The sequence below is a fragment of the Brassica oleracea genome, chromosome C3 (assembly GCF_000695525.1).
Source record: "Brassica oleracea var. oleracea cultivar TO1000 chromosome C3, BOL, whole genome shotgun sequence".
NCBI classification, from domain to species: Eukaryota; Viridiplantae; Streptophyta; class Magnoliopsida; order Brassicales; family Brassicaceae; genus Brassica; species Brassica oleracea.
In genome coordinates this window covers 40,575,472-40,598,271 of record NC_027750.1, presented here as the reverse complement: position 1 = coordinate 40,598,271, position 22,800 = coordinate 40,575,472, and the positions used below count along the sequence as shown (strand labels likewise).

Genomic DNA, 22,800 nt, shown 5'->3' with positions numbered 1-22,800 from the left:
CTCTTTTGTTATTGGGACATAAATTCTCTCTATTTTTACTCATAACACTCAACTTTACAAATATCACGTATAGTCATAGGATTCTCAAAATCTATGTAACAAAAACACAAATACACAAACACAACAAGATTTTTTTACATTTTTATTGTCAAGTCAAAGATAATTGTAAAAAGAAAATTAAAGATAAAAGAAATTATTAAAAATAATAATTTTTAAAAAAATCTTTCATGAGATATAACTATTTGATATTAAAATAAAATCATGAGAAAATTCATAGGTTGATCTTAAAAACTTTAAAACAAAAATCAAACAAGACAAATCAAAATGTCAAAATATTAAAAAACCAAAATTATTATTTAATTTTCAAATAGTTCTATTTTATGAAAGAATTAAAAAAAAAAGTAATAGAAAGATAAGTTTGGAAAGAAAAGTATATATGAAAATCTATAATAATCAATGAGATGATGTCCTCCGTGGCGGGATTGACAACAGGGAGTGTTTGACGGCGAAGGGGCTCAGTCCATTGACCGCCAATGAAGAGCTGCCGTCGCGGCACCGTAATCGCCATACTCTGCTTGTTTCTTTTGCGTTGGTAAGTGATAAGGGATTTAATATTTTTGTGGGGTTTTTAATAAAAACAATTAGTACTTATACATAAAAATCCCAATTTTATTAAAACGTGCGCTGCATTTAACCACCCCCACCCCAAAAAAAAGGGGTTTTTTTAACAAAAACGATCTTTTAAAAAGATCTATATTTTAATTAATTAATAATTAACTAAATAATATTTCATAAAGATAAAATAATTCTCATCTAAGTTTTTATACATAAGATATCATTTAACAATAATGTGAAATCATTTATTTGTGTTACATATACAAGTTAATTAGTTGTAAACAATTAATATTTATTTTTATAGGATAAAAATAGAAGTTTGTAAAGGATAAAAATGAAATGAGCACAAAGTTGAACTTGCTCGCAGGTAGCAAAGCTTATGTATCATTTACAAACTTTGCTAACTGCAAGCAAGTTCAACTTTGTGCTCATTTCATTTTTATCCTTTACAAACTTCTATTTTTATCCTATAAAAATAAATATTAATTGTTTACAACTAATTAACTTGTATATGTAACACAAATAAATGATTTCACATTATTGTTAAATGATATCTTATGTATAAAAACTTAGATGAGAATTATTTTATCTTTATGAAATATTATTTAGTTAATTATTAATTAATTAAAATATAGGTCTTTCTAAAAAATCATTTTTATTAAAAACACCACAAAAATTGGGATTTTTTATTTAAAAATCCCACAAATTTTTTTATGTATAAGTACTTTAAATAAGTGATAAGGAATTTAATATTTTAATTATTTTCTGAAACGTGCGCTGCATTTATTGGTAAATAGTATATGTTAATTACACTCTTATAAATAAAGAATTAATTATGCATTTGGTGATAGATTATTACATGTTTTCTCTTAATTTAAAGTGTTTTAAGTTTCTTAGTGTAAATTTATTTATGTGTTATATAATACTATTTTATTATTAACTAAATTATATTTAGAAAAATTTCCTATGATAGACCTAAAAATGTTTTTGTCACAAATATAGACCTTAAAAATTAAAATAAACAGAATAGACTTAAATGTTTTATCAAAAGAAGTAAATATACACTTATACTCCTAAAGTTAGTTAATCTAGACATTAGGATTTAGAGTTAATGGATGAAGTTTAAGGCTTAAGGTTTAAGGTTAGGATATAGGATTTAGAATTTAGGGTTTAGAGTTGAGGGGTGGGGTTTAGGGTTTAGAGTTTCAAATTTTTAAAATTAAAATAAATCTAAAATTTTCAAAATAAAAAATAATATTTTGGTTATTTTAGTTTTTGGATCTATTTTTGTGACAAAAACTTAGAAAGATTTATTTGAGAAAATTGCCCTTATATTTATATATAAATAATTAATATTTAAAATATATACAGAAATTAATATTTTAAATTTGTGTGTATAATTTTATCACGTCATCTAATGACAAAAGTGGAGGAAGTATGATTTTTGTATTAATAAATAAAACTAAAACTTTAAGGAAGCAAACGAATCTGGCACACCAATCGTAGAATATCTTTTAGTTTTCTAACTTTATAATAAAATTAAAGAAAAAAAGATTTTGAAATATACTTTTGAATCTTCTTCACATGATCAAACAAACCTAATCTGTCCAAAAGATCACAAGAAGAATCCAAAACAAATAATATTCGATATTATCATATCTGTTCGATTATACAAAACCCCATTATTATTTAATGCGAAATCGAAACGCAAAAGAAATCAATTCTTCTTGGAGGTGGTTTTGGTATACTTGTCTTTGACCCAGCTAAGACCCAACGACGTTCCCGTCTTCACTTTCTTAAACCCCGAACTCGCCGCCGCTTTCGTTTTCCCCAGTCCAGCCTCCATCTTCTCTTTGTATTTACCCGACCCACCACCTCCACCGCTGCCGCTTTTACCGTCGTCGGTTGTTTTCGCCGTCGACTGATTGTTGTCCCACAGATCTGCCCAAGAATCTTTCTCCATATTGTATGAGATGAGAGAGAAAGATTTGATTTACTTTTCGTGGAGAGAGATTTGATTAAATGAGAAAATGTATATATTTAATTAATGAAATTTATCTTAGAAGTATTTTAAACTTTTGTTTGGCAACATAAATAATATTTAAGAAAAAATAGTGTTGTTTGGAAACATGGATATCACAATAAGTTAGAAAAAAATAATAGGCTTAATGGCTTATGCTATTAAAAAAATTGAAAATTCATTACATTATATTAAAAAAAAAAAGTTTATGTTACTTGATATACATATGTAAAACAAAATACTAATTTAAAATTGATTTATATCAAAAATTCATTCAAAAATATACATATATTCAAAATTTGATTTTTACTAACATATTTTCCAATAACCATTATAAAAATGTTTTCAATATATATAAGAAAAAATACAATACAAAAACACAATTTCAAACACCAACTTAAATTATGGTTTTTATATTTCACATTGAAATTTAAAAATATAATATATGTGATTATTTATATGATTGTACATATAAAATATTATTAATTATAAGAAAATTTATTTGATGGTACGTATAAAATACGTTTAATTATATGATAACACATATGTTTGTAACCTATGATGACACATATAAAATATATAATAGTGATTAGGGGTGGGCATTCAGGTTCGTTTTCGGGTCTGTTTGGGATTTCGTGTTCGGTTCAGATCTTTGAGGATTCGGTTCGGATTTGGATAACCAATTTAAGTTGGTTTGGTTTAAATATTTGGATAGAGAATTAATAATTATTGAAGTATTTTTGGAGTTTTGAGTATATTTTAACCATTTTAGATATTTACGTTTGATTATTTGTATACATTTTCAAGTATTTAAACGAACTTAAAAGTATCATATATATTATAGATGTTTTTATATATATTAAATCTAAAAATAATTAATATATATATAAGTATATAAATCTATTTTGGATACCCAAAATACTTCAGTTCGGATCGGATTAGGTTTCAGTTCTTCAAATACCAAAATTTTGAATAATTCGGATATTTAATCAATTTCAGTTCTGATTTGGTACTACTTATTCGGATTGGGATCGGTTCGATTCTTCGAAATCGAGTTTTTTGTTCAACCCTAAATAGTGATATAAAAAACAAATAACATCATATTTTTTAAAAAATACAACCGCGCGGGTGTGTAGATCAAAATCTAGTTTTGATTATATAACAAAGTCATGCTTTTTTTATTTATATAGAGTTAGGTGGGGTAGATTTAGGGTGTGATGGTATAGAACTATAGGACTTTTAAAGTAAAATTAATAGAGTAAAAGTATTATACCCTCATTTATTCTATTTTTTTACCAATGAGATTAAAAGAGAAAAAAATCGTTACTCTGTTTTACTTCAGCTTTTTTTTTCGTACTTTTATGGTATGGGAGTAAAATTTTCCACCTTCTTTCGTTACTCTGTTTTACTTCAGCTTTTTTTTCGTACTTTTATGGTATGGGAGTAAAATTTTCCACCTTCTTATTTGAATTTTAACTTGGAGAAAATAATATAAATAAATAAATGTATTCAATTCACTCTCATTTATTTCAGTTTTCACTTTTTTTTTATATTTTCTCTCTCTTTTACTCTATTTGTTCCCGTTTATCTGTATGATGCCATTGAGATCCTAACTGGATTAACTTGTATAGTTAAAAAAGAAAAAAAAAATTGAGTTGTATAAGGTTAGTGGGCCTCATACAATACATCAGCCCATATTGGTTGGAGTCAATATATGTGATCTTTATCACTAGAACTCTAGAATAAACTGTCAAAAAACTCATTTGGATCCAATTTAGAATCCACAAATCTCAAAAAATAAATTATTGTTCGGTGGTTTTTTGTTCAAAATTAATTAACAGTAAGTATACTGATTTATACATGTATATACTGTTAAATCATGAAACTTTTTTTAGAGGTTCCCTTGATTTTGATATTAGTGTATTTTCCCCAGTGCCATTGCCTTTTAATTTAAATTTAAAAATGTGTAAATAATTGTAACTACCCAACTATGTATAGTGAAAGGTTCATCATGGGTAGACGTGACTCATGACAATAAAGTACTGAAAAAATATGATTTCAATATTGCAAATTGGAAGGAAAAAGACTGAAGATTCCAGATGAAGTGATTAACAACGCAAAACCCTTTTGGGAAGATTTTTTAATTGGAAAGTTTCTTGACACATCACTTCATATTGCTCGAGTTACGCCATAATGAACAAAATATGGTAGTCTCAAAAGGGCAAATCACAATCGATAGAAGTTCATAAGGCGTATGCCACAAAAATGAAGTTTCGAGTTTCAAATCCATCGATGAGAGCTCAAATCCTAAGAGGGGAATGTGGAATATCGGAAACATACCTTTGATGGTTACTAAGTGGACACCTGATGATTTAAAAGAGAAGCCAAAAGTAAAGTTTATTCCACTTTGGGTTCGCCTGAAAATGTCCCAATGAACATGTTCTCTTGGGAAGGAATGAGCTTCATGACAAACGACATGGGTTTCCCGGTGAGACTACATTCTGAAACAGTTTCTTGTGCAAATTTTAAGACATCAAAGATCTTTGTCAATGCTGACTTATCAAAGGAGCTACAAAAGAAGATCATTTTTTTTCTAAGAATAGTAAGTCATCCTTCATTGAATTCATCTACCTTTGGCACTCTTTGCGATATCACACATGCGGTTAATGTGGTTATGTTGAAAGTCATGTGTAATGAATAAAAAGATGAAAAAGCCAAATGAGTCAAAAAAGTTTTGGAGACAATGTATGTAACTAAGCATGTAACTGGTGAAACATTACAAATGGGTATGATTGTTGAGGAAGATGCAGTAAGATTTTAGAACCAGTGGAGATTATGAGTTCAACTCCAACCAGTTCACCACACTTGAATGAGAAAGAAAATAAGATTGAGGAGGGACAAGTAGTTGAGGGATGGTCTCATGTGTCACTAGGTAAATTAAGTAGAAGCCCCCAAAAAACACTTGAACATGGACAAATGAGGATCATTACTCCTTCAAATTTTCCAGCTCTCAATAATGCTAAAGAGAATGGGGATTTAGTCACTCAAGAGGAGGCTGATATTAATTTTGAATCAGAGAATCTTATAAATAGTCAAGTCATCCAGAAGATTCTATGAAAAAAATGAAAAAATGAAAAAAATGTAAAAATTAATCAAATTGAAATATGGAAAAAAGTGAAAAATTGGAGGGAAGCAATGAGATTACCACATAAAAAGATATAGTGAAGAGAAAAGAAGATGGGGAGATCCATAAAGTAAAAGATGATGAAGGGAAAAAAGATGTAGGTCGTATACAAGATTTTGAAAATGTAACAAACATTGTAACCTTACATCTATGGAAAATTTTGATGAGATCCTTGATAGTAAGGAACATTCGAGTTACCAAACTCATGCATAATCACCACGGGTATACAAGATTTTGAAAATGTAATACAACATTGTAACCTTACATGTATGGGTTCTCAGGGACAAAAATTCACATGGTGTAATAAGCAAGTGATGAAGGACTGATTTGTACAATGTTGGATATGTTTATGGTTAATGAAACTTGGTTACATCAACGTACACATGCATATGGTATATTTGAAGCAGGTGGATGTTCAGACCATCTTAGAGGCAGATTTTGGAAGTTGAAGCAGTTGGTAAGCGCAATCCTTTCAATTTCACGAATGTAGTATCAGGAATGCCGAAGTTTCTTAGATTAATGGAAGAGTTCTGGAAAGATACTCAACCACTATTTCAGTCTACATCTGCACTCTTTCGTTTCTTAAAATCTATCAATACCTCTAAACCATTGATCAGATCTTTGAGTAAAGAGAAGTTATGAGATATAACCAAGAAGGTAAAAGAAGTTTACCATGACCTATATGAAAAGCAGAAAATATTACTTAATGCCCATACTTAAGAGAACATCCAGGAAAATTTGATTGCAACTGAACATTGGCAGCGAGTTTCAGATACTGAGGAGAATATATTGAAACAACGCTCGAAACTACATTGGTTACAATTGGAGGATTGTAATAACAAAGTTTTCCACAATGCAACTAAGATGAGGGAGACACAAAATGCAATTCGCGAAATAGGATGTCCATCTTGTCTTGTTGTTACTTCTAAAAAAAAAAGATTAAGAAGGAGAGATATTTTTCACTGATTTCCTATCATATGTGCCACAAGATTTACGGAGTAAAACTATTGAAAAGATGCAACATACTCTTAGCTGCAGATGTTCTAATGAGGAGAAAACTCAACTTATAAAACCAATAACTGATGAAGAAATTAAAGATGTGATATTCCATATGTCGAATAACAAATCAACGGACCTGGTGGCTTTACTTCTGAATTATTCAAGGGTGCTTGGAGTGTTATTGAGAAAGATTTCACGACAGCGGTGCACTCTTTTTTAGTAAGGGCTTCCTGCCTAAGGGTTTGAATACGGCACTACTAGCGCTGATACCAAAGAAGGACAATGCAATGGAGATAACATATTACAAATCAATTTCTTGCTGTAATGTACGTTATAAGGTGATTCCAAGATTACTCCCAACAGACTAAATGGTACGCTACCTCGATGTATATCCTATAAACAATCATCTTTCGTGAAGGATAAGTTGTTTGTGGAGAATCTATTGCTAGCGAATGAGATTGTTAATGATTATCACATGGAAGATGTCTCACCTAGATGTGCAATGAAAATAGATATTGCAAAAGCTTTCGATTCAGTACACTGGCATTTCCTCCTCAACACACTGAGAGTCCTGAATATGCTTGAGGAATTCATTCATTTGATTAAACTATGTGTTTGCATACCATCTTTCTCAGTGCAAGTTTATAGGGAGTTGACCAGGTTTTTTCAAAGTAAACGAAGGCTGAGGCAGTGATGTGCATTATTGCATTACCTATTTGTCATTTGTATGAATTACCTATGCCATATGATTGATAAGGCAACATAAATAAGGGAAATAAGTTACCATCAACGATGTCAAAATATCTTGTTGACGCATTTGGTTTTCATGGATGAAACAAAAAGATCTATTGAAGATGTTCTGAAAATATTTAAAGACTTCGCTGCGACATCAAGATAAAAGATCAGCCTTGAGAAATCAACCTTGTATCTTGCTGGAATTTCACAAACTCAAGAAATGGACATCATGTCCTGATTTCCTTTTGCTTTAGGTCAGCTTCCAGTACGCTATTTATGACTTCCTTTACTTACCATAATAATGACAGTAAATGATTACATGCCACTGGTGGAGAAAATAAAGAAACAAATGAGATCATGGACATGTAGGTTTTTGTCTCATGATGGCCGCCTGCAGCTTATAACCTCTGTAATCACGAGTCTTGCCAATTTCTTGTTAGCTGCTTTCAAGCTTCCATGTAGCTATCTGAAAGAGATAAAAAACCATTTTGTTCTGTTTTCTTTTTGTCATGTCATGAGCTAAAAATGAGCAAGGCAAAGGTCAGTTGGAAGGATATTTGTTTGACAAAGAATGAGGGAGGTTCAAGCATACTACCTCTTAAGGAAATCAATATTGTTTATTGCATCAAACTGATATGGAGATTGTTCTCTCTGCGGTCTTCACTATGAGTGAGATAGATTCATAGTTACTTGAATAAAAAGGCTCTTTATGGTCAATTAAAAGAAATACTACTTCAGGTTCCTGGATGTGGAAGAAGTTCCTAAAATGCAGAGGGCTTGCAATGCAGTTCATGATAATGGAAATTAAGAATGGAAAGTTTACCACTTTTTGGTATGATTCATGGTCGCATTCAAAACGTCTAAAGGAGGTGTTGGGTGCAGATAATGCTTAGGTCTCAGATGTTCTAACTCGTCATAGAAAAATTGACATAGACTAAGTATACTTAATGAAGTGGAGGATGAGATTGAGCTGAGAGTGGGAAAGTCAAGAAGATGACATTATTCTATGGAAGCAAGCTTAGGATAAATTCAAAAACAACTTCTCAACAAATAAATTTGTCTGAAGGTGCGTCATGCTCAGCAAGATTGCTCTTTGAGTGTTGGGGTTTGGTTCTCTCAGCCGACACCAAAATAATGCTTTCTCTTTTGGATATTGCTATGGAACAGTTGCCAACGTGTGACAGAATGTAGCAGTGGAATGCTACAAGAAATACGACTTGTGTGTTGCTTCAAGTAGTTTAAGAAAATTATCCCCACCTCTTCTTCAGCTGCAACTACTCAACAAAGATCTGGAAAACTCTTGTATAGAGAATCTTAGGAGGGGATTTTACTACATCATGGAATGAAATAACTGAGATCATATCCAGTCTCGGCACCCACCTACGGAGAGTTTCCTCATCCGATATACATGCCAAACTTTGGTTCATAGTTTGTGAAGACACCGCAACGCACACGTGAGCAACCATTAGATGAGAAGACATTGACTTAGTCTGTGGACAAAACAGTCCGTTTCAGATTGTTATCAGTCCAAGGGAAAGGCAAAAAGTATTTAGACAAAGGATTGGTGACTTGATTTGGAACAAGAATTTCACTTTCTACTTCAACATGAAGACTGTCATGTGCTTACATTGTTTAATAAAAGCATTAGATGTAGCACATGTTTTGACTTATTTAATTTATATTCATTAAAAAAAAATATTGGTGCGTCTCTTGCCTCTTTACATGTTGAGTGTATTTAAACATGTGTCTCTTAAGGAAACAACATGATAGTGTATTCACATAAAACAAAATGAACACTAAAAAACATTGTATCTTAATCACATAGATACATGGACGACGGCCTAATCTTATTAAAGACCCCATTCAAATTAAAAATCTTGGGTCTTTTTTTAAGCTAAAAAACTTTTAAAAAACCTTTGTGCCCTTTTTGTTAAGCTAAAAACCCTCAAAAGGTTTTGGACCTTAAGCGAGTGGTTACTTTGCCTATGCCATGGATCGGGCCTGCATGGATATACATGACGCTCTATCTCTCACAATCAAGATTTTACTAGAAAAATAGTGGGGAAAGAATCATTTTGTAAAATATTAATCTAGCCACTAAAATCAGAGAACAAAGGTCTTCGATTTGGGCATAAATGCTAAATTGGGGAATTTTAACTGTTCATTTGTGGTAAAGGTATATTGTGCTTATAAAGAATTACTAGAGACTGATCCGCGCATCCGAGCGGGTATTGGTTTTTACATTTTTATACATTGATATTTATTTTTCATAATTAGTGTTATATATTTTAGATGTGGTAATATAATTAATTGTATTCAAAAGACCTAGACCGAATTAGGTAATATAGTTATTTTTGGTATAATTATCCAAATCCGTTTAAGATACATTTGTTATTTAGATATTTTTAGGTTCCTATACATCATAACATAACTCATCCAGATCTTGAAAGACGCAACTCAAAACCCACACATAATATTCAACCGGAGCCTAATTTCAAAACAAAAAAAAACGATAGCTGAAAGGAACAATCTGTACCTAAATGGATAACCAATGTTCATGCCTAACTGATTTTATAAACTAATAAAAATGTCTCTTTCTAAGTGTTTGGCTAAATTAAGTGAAATAGAAATAGTTTTTATTGAGTAAAATAATTATACTAAGTGAAAAATTAAGTGACAATAAATGTAATACATTTTTATTATTTTAATTTAAGTTATTATTTTATTTACAAAACATCTCTTTGAATTATGTTTTTGACTATGTAATTTTTCACCGATTGAAACTAAAATTAAAAAAAAGTTTTAGTAAAAAAAATTAAACCGAACGTTTAACCATATACAAAACCCAGTTATTTTATATTTTTGATTTTATAATAGACACAAAGTTAATGTTAAAAACTAATAAATAAAAACCCGGAGGAAGGAAGGTATATAAAGATGGGAATAAATGATAATGCAAGAGTTGAAGATTGTAGGCATCACAGGAAGAAGAACCATCGGCACCTTGTTCTGAACAGATTTGAATTGGAGATTGAGAGGGTTAAAGAGAAGATGAAACCGGAGGACGAAGATGTTTCTCTTTGGAAGAATGGTAATGAAAAATACAAAGAGAAATTTTGGACAAGTGATACTTGGCGTGTAATTCGAGAAAAACATCAGCTATACGATTGGCACAAGGCTTTGGTTCAAACATGCAACGCCTAAGTACTCCTTCTTACTTTGGGTTGCAATGAGAGATAAACTCTCTACTGGTAGTCGAATGGCGCAGTGGAATATAAGCATCGACACTTCTCGTATCTCCTATCAGGAACCGATGGAGTCTATTGGCCAATTATATTTTGAATGTCCTTTCTCTAAACAAATTTGGGAAGTTATGGCAAGAAGAGTCCTAAAGGAGAAGTATACAACGAGCTGGTCTGGTATAAGGAGGATTATTACAGATGAGAATCAAGACAAGCTCTTTCTCTTTACAACTAGATATGTGGTACAAGCAACAGTACACAACATTTGGAGGGAGAGAAATAGAAGAATGAATGGAGAAGCGGTCTCACCACCTGCTCTCCTTGCAAAGTTAATAGATAAAACAGTGAGGAACATGTTTTCTATAATCCAGAGGAAGGATACAAGGCTTGCAGTTTTGGTTTGGCAAGGAAAAGATTGAAGACTGAAAGATTGAAGACTAAGAAGAGTTGGTAGATTGAAGTTTAGATTGAAATTTGAAATATTTTAAAGTTTTAAAGGGACACACATTGTTGTAACAAAGTTTTTTCTTTTTTGAATTAAATTTAACATTCAATTCATAAAAAACTGTGCACTAATATTATTATGATAATATAATTAGTGATGTGATGTATTGTTAATGTAATATAATTAATAAAATTGTTAAACTAAGTGAAATATGAAAAAAACAATTAATATATATATTTTTATACTGCTATCAATGTTTCTAAACAATTCCAAAAGATAATTCAGTTTTAATAATATAGATGATTTCAGAATTTTAATTTTATAAAAGTCATTTTTTTTGACAACAATAATAACTAAACTAAGATAAATGTCCTACCGACTCGGAAAGCCAAGCCGGTGGGGTGGAATCAACATAGAACACAACTGAAGGGGAACTCCGATCATCACTGTCAGAGAAACGAGCTCGAAGGCAACATATTACATTGCGTCTTGTGGAGGGGAACTCCATAAGAATCTTGCCTATCATTCCGGCTTATAGCCAAACCTCTAATAATTTTGACATCCTCCGGATGTATGTATACATTAAGCAAGTCCACATTCCAAGATTTCGTCAACGGATCGATGAGATGATCCACCTTCAAAGAAGGATTTAAAAATTGGGATAGTGTTTCTTGATTTGCTGATCTCGGAGGAGGAGCAAGAATCCATGGATCATTCCATACGGAGATGGTCTATCCCGTTCCCACTCTTTTGATTAGCCCTTTATTAACCAGAGATCTAGCTGATCAGATACTTCTCCAACGGTGAATAAGATCTGTGAGGATCCAATAGATCAGTATTCCGAAAATATCGGTCTTTAAATACTTTTGAGAACAAACAATCTGGTTTGTCAACCTGGTATAAAAGTGAGTTTTAAACCACTAAAATCGGAATATTAACTGGTTGAATTTAATAATAAGTACTAAACCAGGTAATCTAATTGTTCGACTGCGACAAATGATGGTCAGTGGATGAAATCCGGTGTCCCAGACTCCCAGTCATAATTTGGTTCAGTTGGGAACTCTAACGGTTCAATTGGGTGGGGGGGAGGGGAGTTATGTACGTTATTAAAGTACATGGGCTATCACGTAATAATTATTAAATTGAATGGTTAGTCAATTGCATAATCTAACGGTTATACTGGGGCAAATCGGTAAAAGGGACAAAAAGGGGCTTCTGTGTGCAAAATGCATAGACGGTGGTGAGAGTCATTCGCAGTCCTGTAGTGTTAATAAACCCTGAACCTCTTTCTTTCCCCGGAAATTCAAAATCAATTTCATCATTTGGGGTTTTCACGAAGATCGTCGTTTCGTTCTCGGGAAATTCCCAATTCGATTGCACGATGATTACTTCGAGGGATGTCCATGAGGTCGTCTGGAAGCTCTCGTCGGATAAAGCCAAGACTCGTGAAGTAAACTCTTCGCTTTACCATCTCTTAATCGCCTGGGTTTCAGGCCGAAAACGGCATAGACGATTAGTTTTCTTGTTTGGAATCTCTGTGTGCGTGGTGTTTTCTTTGTGCTTAATATCAATACGTCTGGGTTTGAATGAAATGCAATGACGATTGTGAAACAATAGCACCCTTAATCTGCAATACATCTCGGTTTCTATAATAGTCTCGAGTAGGGTTGTGTTGTCTTCGCCTGTTGCATCTGTGAAAAGACAATTTATATTGCAGTTGAAATTAGGTTTCGTATCATATTGACTGCTTATTTAACGCTTGCTAATGGTATTTTGTTTACTTTCTGCTGTTTTTAAGCCACGAATATGGAGCAGCAGTGACTAGAAAACTAGAAAGTTTATGTATCGTTTATCTATCCATGAGTGATGTTTTATAACTAGGTAGGGTCCTATATTATGTTTCAACCTCAAGTTTCTCTTACATATTTCAGGATGGAGTCAAGTTATTGAACACGTGGCTCGAAGGAGATATGTCAATTAACTTCTGTAGCTTTCTTTCGCATAACACAGCCAAGCTTAAGTTGGACCAGATTCCAAATGGTAGGTAGCCATTGAAAAAGGTGAGATACTATTATTGATTAAATCAATATTTGAAGTTAATCCCGCTCCTTTCTTGTTGTTGCAGCTGAAACGTGGCCCTTTTTGGTTAAAAATCTCCTTCAATGTGTATCAATGGAGGTGTCAGGTAGTAAGAGACGGATACCCAAACCAACTTTTGCCAAGGCGCTTCGGGTTGTTATTCAGAGAGCGGAAGAAACCAAGTTTCCTGGTGAGGAATATAGTAATGTTTTTTTTTTGTTAGTCCGAAATAGAGTAATATGCTTCCTTTAATTAGTTTGTGCTTCCAAAGACGCTGTTATCAAGCCTCTTGGTCAAAACTATTTGCTATCTGAATTTGAGTGTTTCCTGTTGTTACTGGAACCGGAAAATTGCTCCATGTTTCTTTATATTAGACTATCTTAGAATAAGCCGGGAGAACGTGAACATTGATGTAATATGGTTTTGTGGAACTGAAATCCGTTAGGTGTTCATTTTATTAATACCCCGCATGCGCATTTGTTTTCTGCATGTCAGTTATTTTCTCATATAAATGTATCTTTATGCTTACTCTTTGATGGTAGATTATCAAGATTTCATCTTGTTCGGTGCTTATGTAACTAATCTGTTCTAATGTCTCAGGTGTACTCTCTCCTTTGCTATCTATGGCCAAAACCATCTTTACACATGTACATGATATTTTGAGCAATACACCTAGCTTTCATTCAGAGTATGGGATCATACTCCGCCATCTTTTGGAAATTAAGGAATACCGTTTCCAAATGAGGAAGCGTACATATTCCAGTGAGTTCTCTAAAAGTCTAAATATTCTAATTGTCTAGTCTTTTCATGGATATAGTGTGTATGGTGGTATGATGGTGTTGGATATCTTTTTAACATAATGTTTCTGCAAGATTTGGTGATGTTATACATAGAAAGGGCGGAAGCAGGGTTTTGGGAGAAAAACAGTGGTCAACATAGCCAGAAGGAGGAGGCGTTTCGTTGTATTCTTACGCTTCAGTCACTTTTAGAGAACCCCCCAGGAGATTTTTCTGATGACATTCGAAAAGAAATTGTGAATGGTCTCATTCACATCTTCTCTTCTGCAAGGTTAGATTTTATTTGTTACACAACGTCTTACTCGTATTTGTACTCTCCTTTGCAAACAATATTAAAAGTTATACTAATTTACTATAACCTTTTCAGAGATGAAGAAAAGCTCTCACGCAAGCTTATTGAATGTGTAAATTCGTTCTTGCTGAAGGATGGTCCTAATATAGGCTCCTTGTCATTGGAAATTCATAATGCGGTCCAACAGTTTGTGTTCCGTTGCTGGTTAACAACCCATGATAAGAACCTTAAGGTTTTTTTTTTTTTTTTTTGTGGTAGCCCTATGTTAAACACGTGATTTTGTTTCTTCTACGGCTTCGGTCTAAGTCAGTTTTTTTTGTTTTCTTGTTATACCTTTCAGGAGATACTTGCTTTTTATGGAAGGCTACAGCTAAATTTGACAAGAGGATCTAGTGAATCTAGTTCTCTGGTGGAACAACTTTTGAACGTGGTTACTAGTGAACTGGATCTTGGTAGTTCATCAAGTTCTGCATCATGGTATATCTTTTATCTGTCTTCTCTTCGAAGAATGACTTGTTTAACTTCAACACATCTCGTGAAGTTATGAAATTTCTAATTTTAAAATATATAGGGGTGATTCAACCAAGGATGGGACATTGAGCAGCTATCAGAATAGCTTGGTTGAGTTGGCTGCACATGTGCTCTACCGGGTACCTGTTTATATTCACTTTACTTTGTATACAAGTTCAACCAACATTTTCTTTGATTTCGACAGTTTCTGGATTTTGCTTCATCTACCTTCAGCACTTTTTAAATTTGATTTGCATTATGATTTTCTGAAGTATTTTTGTTCGGCACTGAAGTTTGATTTTGTATACTTCGAGAATCGTTTTATCCTTCTCGAGTACAGCCAATTGAATCCCATCACATAAATGCGTGCTTGGTCACCCCTTTGTGTATACTTGAATATTGTGTCCTTGTGTGTCTGGAGGGAATGTGGGAGAGAAATAGTGCTGATATTCTGAAATTTGGCAGGCAGTTGTCAATACTACTAGATCATCACTGTCAGAGAAACGAGCTCGAAGGCAACATATTACATTGCGTCTTGTGGAGGCACTTACTGAAGGAAAATGGCTGTGGTATGTTTCTAACTAGACTATTAGTAGAGGATATCGATATATGTGTAGCCATATCTTAGAATGCCTTTGATGAGCGTACACCATTTGTTTTTTATCGACATGTAACTTCAGTTCAATTTGTAATGCTGGAGAACAAGTTTAAGTGGGATAGCACGTCTCTTATTAAGAAGGACAACTCTATTGTTTGTCACTCTAGATGCTAAACTGGCATTATTTTGATTTTCTTGCTCCCTGCTTTACATAGAAACTATTTATTGCGAATTTGTGGACTAAAATACATAAGCTTTGTCCAGGTGTGCTGCTTTTGGTTGTCTAATTCGGACTCATTGTACTCGCATCAACAAGGATCTCCTTATTTACTGGTTTGAAGCCATCTGTACAAACTTTCAAAGGTAACTTGGGAAGTTGTACTTAGTTATTACGTGGACCTTTGTTTGCCTCTGTGAAAGCAGTAACTAAGAGTTGTTTGTTAATACTTTCTGGTGCAATACTCTTTTAGAATATCCGTTGCCACTTTATCCTTTAACATGCTTCACTGATTACTACATTTAAACGGAAGAATCAGTTGAGAAGACCATACAAAAGATGTTTATCATACTAAATAGTACGTGGTGAATGACGTGTCTTAACCAAGTAAACACAATTCTATGACTGCAAATCAGGAGCGTACTGATTCATTAGATTTGATTCTAAATTAGTTTCTCATATAACCAACTTCTGAAACAAGAATATTATTCAACGTTACTTGGCACTTTGTATTCTCTTTTGATGGTGGTACCTTTGGCAATCAACGGTTTTATTACTACTAGCTTATTTCTATTAAAATACCTGATAACTAACTTGATCGAACAACCGTATTCCCATTGCACTGTAATTGCTTAAAATTGCAGATGCTGCTACTTATAAATAGTTCAATGTTAATACTACTAGTATCTTTAACAGTGGACTGCTTTGATTTACTTAATCTTGTACATGACAGACTTGTGGAGGATGCTAGTATGAGACGTTCTTATGATGGTCTATTATGGACTTTGAGGTATGGAGTTCAGGTGTTTACTATTCTGAATCTGCAGCAAGTTCCTTCATATATTCTATTCACTGCTGTCGAGGTGTTTAATAGAAAAATATGTGAAATGATATGATACACTTAGGATCTTCGTTGGCCTTAACTTTTCTAGTTTAAAATTCTTTGATCCTATATCTCAGTGAGTATTTTGTGAAAATTTATTTCTTTCTGAAGGAGTTTGCAAGAGCTATCTTCTGGTTTGTTACTTCCAACTGCAACTATCGACACATCAAAGTCAACTGCATCCTCAAGTGAGGTACTTACCTTTCCTGCCTTTGTTTGTGTGTGTGTGTGAGTCTGATACACATATGATAGGTTAGATCGTCCACCAGAAATATGGATTACTGAGGTTTAGAGTTGATTCTGGTATTGTTACTAAAATATGATAATACTTGAATCCCTTGATCTTACTGTGGCGAAGTTAAGGAAATATATTGCATCTTGGCAAACTTTTTCGGTGTAACATGTACCGAACATTAATGGCCTGTTCGCATATAAGATTTTTGTTTTGATGTCACGTTCAGCTCTACTCAACTTGTGTTTTATGAATCATCTGACTATTTTTTGATAGAATTCAGCTGGTCATTATTAGGCTTTTGGTATCCTACTTTGGCTGCTTGGGTTCTTGAAATCATTAGGACTTTTGGTTTTATGGTCGCTGAAACGGTTTTCTTGCCTATTCATTTTCAGATTTGTATTGGATTAAGTGATTTCTTTTTAAAATATATATTTTGAATCTAGTTTTCTTTGTAGTTAACTTTTTATCTCATTAAAACACATTTGATTGCAGCTAGATCGTGGTTGGCAATTAATCTGGAGTTCTTTGATCCACGGACTAGCAACATTCAGCAGCATGACCGTAATTGTATGTTGCATATATCTACTTATATTCTTTCTTGTTTCCCACAATATATTCTCTTAAAACGGTTGCTAGTTTAGGAAGAAACTCGAAAAACAAGGTAGCAAGTGAAGCTTGAGCTTGTATATAGGTTACAGGAAAACTAAAATTTAATCTTAACCTCTTAATCTCTCTTCAGACAGTGAAATAATTAATCTCTTCGAGGATTTGTGTCGATCAAACGTGTTTAAATTATGCTCTTACATAATAGTTTTGGTAATTGGTCACATGTTGATACTTAAATATACATGTAAAAAGGACAGAGCCCTCTTTGATAGGGATCAAGGTAAATTGGTTTTCTTGGTTTATACTAAAACTGTATAGGTTGTTTGGTTAGCTGTTTGAGCTAAAAAGTTCTCAGTTACTCGCTTTGCTTAGCTGATTTGTATCTATAAATGTACGTACGTGTGGCTGATGCTACTCTGTTCTGCAATCGGATGTTCAACTATCATTATCTTAATGCAGGTTGATGCTGTCTTGGTGCTCCTTGGATCAATTATTTCAAATGTAAGTTTGTAATAAAATTCTAACAGAAATTTTATTCAGCTATTTACTCTTAATTTTATTTTCCCTTCGTTTAGAACCACATAAACGTGGGGATTCTACCTCAAGAAGTGTGGGATCACCAATTATTCAGACACATACCCTCTGAGTAAGCCTTTTATCCTCAAATCTTCATAGTCCATGATGGATAGCTAATCCTTGAGCTGCTACTAGGCTAGAGTCCCACTTTTCCTGTGGAAAATAAGGAAATGAGCAATGAGCTTGGATACATCTTGTTCCATTTAAAGATCTTATAATATTTCCTTTTATAAGATTAATGTGTGTTGGGTTGGAATTGATAGTTGTTGAATTGCTCTACTGTTAACTAAATAATTATTACTTTTACTCAGGCCGGCCTTGTACTTCATTGCATGTTACTTTTCACGTATGGGTTGCCAGGTAATTAACTGGTTCTCACATGAACTGTATGGTCTTAGTATCTACCTTCTTTGTTCCTTGATTGCTAAATAGACTTTCAAGTCTTCAAAAAGTATTATATCATCATGGCTCTGTCCTCTCATTTATGCAGGGAAACCTGCAAGATGATCTACATCTACGACGCAATCTCCTTAGAGCAGTTTGTGGCCCCCTTAGCTTGAAGGTAGTTTCAATTCCTTTTTCCAGAAAAGCACAAATATTTTTGCAATAGGGATCTCATGAATAATCATATTGTTGGTCTGATACTCTGATTATTTGTGATTCCTCGTACTCTCTGTGGTGGAGGCATTATCTACGATATGACCAAGCCAAACCATTCGTCTGGAATTATGTTTACCCCAAAAGATTGATCGTAGCATAATTTTAAAGTTAAGCACTTAATTCTAGGTTCAGGCAGCGAAAATTATGTGCTCTATTTGTTATTTCCTGGCAACTAGTTGGTAAGAGCTGCATTCTATTTCTACCTTATTTGTGAAACTGAATATCTAAGAGAATTAGAAATCTAAACATGTTCACTCAGTCAAGTACCGCGTTGTGCATTTATAAGTCTCTAATTGTGTGTTCCTCATTGTACCACACGATCATATTGGAGATCATGCTTATGGCTTATATATTTTTAGGGTCCATTGGCACTGAATGAGCGAATGATTCGCCTTCTACCAGCAGCTGCTTTAGCCCTATGTGCTGGTTTCACAACGACACTTCCATTACCTAAGGAACATCTCCCAACACCACCTAGTTGGGATGCCTGTGAAGTGGTGAATGATGTGAAGGTGCATATTATGTTTGTTTTGAAGCTCTGAATAGTTCTCATCTCAGAAAAGTTTGCAAGTCTAAAACTGGAATTCACTGTTGTTGTTTCTTTTCCAGATGGATGATGCTGAACAAGAAAGAAAATTTGGACTGTTTGAATGCTCTGTAGAGGTTCTAACAAGAGTTTACTCGAATTCTATCAAGGTGGAGGATCCTTCGATTTTGTTTCTCTCTTTCCTGAACCTCATTTCTTCACTGACATTATTTGTGTATCTTTTTGTTTTCAGATCTCTAGTTACCGAGTTCCTGATGGAGTACAACTACCTCTAGTACTAAGAGATCCATTGCTTAATGACATGGAAATTTATTTTCTTAGCATTATCCCAGAGGACAGTGAGAAAGGACCACTTTCTGACATATTTATGGGATGTTCTCTGCTGTGTCATTTTATGCATGGTTCTTATACGACGAGGTTAGTCAACTCATACTATTCGTGGTAACTTGTGAGTGAATGACTGATATTGTTATTGTTTCTTGTCAGTTTTTCTGTATCAAAATTGTTATGACAAAAGTGTCATAGTTAATCTTGAGAGATGGTGAACACCCACTTGTAGATGCGGCTTTGTTCTGTTAGTAGTGTCACCGTGTTCTATGCATGTAGTTTTTCTGAAGCAAGACCGTGTAGTTTGACTTTTCTAACCGGTGGTTCTGAATGTTGCTGCGCCTGCGATGAACTAGCTTAATGCATATCTTTGTGTGACTTTTCTTTCAGTCACTTGAATTTTCGTTTTCATTTCTCAGGAAGGGTAAGGGAAGCACTTCGATCTTCTTAAAAGCATGCCAGTATTTGTTAGAAAGCCTGGACTACGCTGTTGAAGCAGTTTTAAAGAGCCTCTATGATTTTCAAAGGCTTGGACCCTTGGGGTTTGGCTCAGATTTTAATGAGAAAAGTTCTATAATAGTTTCGTTGAGGTCTCTTACTAGTTCTCCTGTCTTCAGCAACAGAAGAGACCAAAATCTTCTTGCCACTAGTTATGATACTGTATTTCACTCCTTAGAGGACCTTTTACGGTCGTTTGCTAAAGTTTACGGAGAATATACTGAGCACTCATGGAATACTCAATCTGACACTGTTACTTCGAAATCGTTAGCACTTGATCCCCCAGAAGTTGGCAGGATTGTGGATATGGATTTGGATCTAGATGTAGACACTAAAGAGATAGATCTTATAACTGCGGGTGGAAAAGCTGTTGCCGGTGGGCCTGTTTCTACGGGGAACTGGAAGTTGGGCATGATATCGCTTATCTCATGTTTTTCTCCGGTACTTCAGTTTCCTACATGGGATGTTTTATATAGTATTATGGAGAAGGAATGTGATCCTAAGGTATTACGAATTTTTTTATCACATGTCAGTCTCTCAAGCTTTTGTTGTGACCTTACAGAAACGTATTGTTCAACTGCTTACATTTGCAGGTTTTGGAAAATATACTCTATCATCTATGCCAGCTTTCATGCTTGACTTCTATGCCGAAGGTTTATGATTTGGTATGGAATTCTCCTGTTGTTTAAATTGCTATGATATTTGGAAGATTTTATATTAACATCTCCACGCTTTTCTTGTGTTTATGGTTTTTTGTTTCACGATTTTATCTTTAAGGTTATTTTCTTGGATGACATGCTCAACAAACAAGTAAAGAACAAGCGTAACTGTCTCAATATAGTCACTGCCTTTCATGTTTTACTGCAAAATTTGTTATCGGGGATGGATTCTTCTGGACTCAAACCAAACTCGGAATTGTCTCTTCTGAAAGGAGAGAGTTGTCAGGTAGCCCCTCCTCTTGTTTGAGTTAAGTATTTGGTTCTTTCCTTGATCTGCTTGATTCATTCTCTAAGTACCGTGCAGATCTTTGTCCAACTTGGCGCAATGGTGAATAAAGTTTCTGAATGTGGTCTCTTGGGCTGGTTTGGGCGTGTGAGGCTTATCAGCTGCATATGTAATTTTGTCTTGCTTAATCCTCGGATTGGTCAGGTACCTACTTCTCATATAACCCACTAATTCACTAGACATAAAACCTGGCATACGCAGTATTTATAGTCACGCTAGTTTTGCTTCTCTTTTTAGTGTTTTCGTAGAGCAAACTGGCTTAAGGTTTCGTGACTTAGTTTACACATCAAATACCATTGAAGTTGAAGAATAACATTTTCGTGTACATTCTGTTCAGATGAGATAGTTCCTGTTGTTTGCAGATGAAATATTGTAATATTTCTTGCGCTCATTATGTGTAGTTCAAACATTAGTGCTAATTGTTTGTCTTTTTGGAATTTTACATCAGCTGATTACAGTTAAATATTCTGCGCTGTTCATTGTGGATTTCATATTTAACTTAGTATCTTGCTGTCTAGTTCATGGAATTTCTGTTATAATTTGTACAGACAATGATTGAGCGACTTTTGCTAATGCTAAATGACTCTGATTATCGGGTGCGGTTTGTCCTGGCAAGACAAATTGGGCTTTTATTCCAGACATGGGATGGTCATGAGGCATTATTCCAAGATATTTGGTAAGCTTAAGTTGGTGTTTTTTTATTTAAAACTATTTGTTATCGTATGGCTTTTTAGTACGGTGTTCTCCTAGTAAGACAAAAGTGTTAGATGACAGCTTTTTGTGGCTTACCAAAAAAGGAAAAAGAGGAAGAGGCTGATTTTTTCTCTCTTTTTTTGTGTGGCAGAAAGCATTTTTTAATAAACACAATGCCTGTTCAAGTTATTTTATATTTCTTTCTTGAAAACCTTCGACAGTTCTGTGTATCATTTTTCCTTATTGATTGCGAGTCTTATGAATTTCAGCATTCTGTAAGTTCTGATGTTTCACAGAGCTTCTTATTCTTTTAAATATTAGCTTGCTGCGGTATCTTTGTTATACTCTTTTAGATTGAAGTACCTCGTTTGCTGTTAATAGTTTAGTTTTAACATCGGTTACAGATGTTGTCCGGTTGAAGTACCTCATGAGTTGTTATTTTTCCCCACTTCCTTTCCAGCTCTAGCTTTGGTATTATACTGGTAACCTCCTCAAAGGAAAATCTTGTCACTGCAAGAGATGTTTTGGCTGCTGGTCCTCAGCCTCGCCCAAAAATGGAGACTGTCATCATTACTCTGATGCACCTTGCATATCACAGTGAGAACATAGAGTTGCAAGTAATATATTACTCATTTTTTCTTGAGTTCTCGGAATTGTGTTGAGTAATAGCTTTATATGAAGTATTAACATCGTATTCCTTAATGGAAAAAACGCAGGCTGTTTTTATGATGTGCGCTGTTTCAGCTATAGATCCTTGTCAGAGGTATTTCTCTCTTGTATGTTTTTTATTTACTTGAAACCTTCTTCTACTTATCTGTTTTTTTTCTAGTAGGGAATTAATCATTGCTGCACTTGACAATCTATCAGCACAACTCCATTACCCATCTAGGTTCAAGGTGTGATCATTGCTGCACTTGACAATGCTCTTCTCGCTTTGCATTTTTTTGCTATCAGCTGATTTAGCTTTGTAAATATTATCCTGATGATTTCATCTCTTTCAAACTTGGTTTGTGCAGTACCTGGAAGAACTCTTGGGC

At 33.8% G+C, this 22,800-nt stretch overlaps 2 protein-coding genes across 4 annotated transcripts in view; one reads left to right on the top strand and one right to left on the bottom strand.

The window, feature by feature from the left end:
• Positions 1-2,240: 2,240 nt before the first annotated feature.
• On the bottom strand, positions 2,241-2,670 carry LOC106333899. The gene has a single exon (XM_013772286.1). The coding sequence runs from the start codon at positions 2,576-2,578 to the stop codon at positions 2,333-2,335; it is 246 nt and encodes an 81-aa protein (XP_013627740.1). The 5' UTR covers positions 2,579-2,670; the 3' UTR covers positions 2,241-2,332.
• Positions 2,671-12,470: 9,800 nt separating this feature from the next.
• Positions 12,471-22,800, top strand: part of LOC106335109 (serine/threonine-protein kinase ATM) — a gene marked incomplete in the record, with an annotated part of 18,786 nt that continues 8,456 nt past the window's right edge. Inside the window, 28 exon segments of one of the 3 annotated variants that reach the window (XM_013773537.1) lie at positions 12,471-12,690; positions 13,172-13,280; positions 13,366-13,509; positions 13,920-14,081; positions 14,192-14,387; positions 14,484-14,640; positions 14,749-14,885; positions 14,980-15,058; positions 15,384-15,487; positions 15,781-15,879; positions 16,467-16,523; positions 16,728-16,809; positions 17,344-17,418; positions 17,917-17,958; positions 18,033-18,103; positions 18,345-18,393; positions 18,524-18,595; positions 19,053-19,205; positions 19,303-19,389; positions 19,473-19,657; positions 19,987-20,569; positions 20,659-20,730; positions 20,843-21,010; positions 21,089-21,214; positions 21,619-21,746; positions 22,224-22,380; positions 22,480-22,526; positions 22,596-22,659. In XM_013773537.1, coding sequence (XP_013628991.1) covers positions 12,622-12,690; positions 13,172-13,280; positions 13,366-13,509; positions 13,920-14,081; positions 14,192-14,387; positions 14,484-14,640; positions 14,749-14,885; positions 14,980-15,058; positions 15,384-15,487; positions 15,781-15,879; positions 16,467-16,523; positions 16,728-16,809; positions 17,344-17,418; positions 17,917-17,958; positions 18,033-18,103; positions 18,345-18,393; positions 18,524-18,595; positions 19,053-19,205; positions 19,303-19,389; positions 19,473-19,657; positions 19,987-20,569; positions 20,659-20,730; positions 20,843-21,010; positions 21,089-21,214; positions 21,619-21,746; positions 22,224-22,380; positions 22,480-22,526; positions 22,596-22,659 — 3,474 coding nt within the window. 3 annotated transcript variants of the gene reach the window in all.

Coding starts and splice junctions, on each gene's coding strand:
- LOC106333899 (XM_013772286.1), bottom strand. CDS start 2,578: ATGGAGAAAGATTCTTGGGCAGATCTGTGGGACAACAATCAGTCGACG.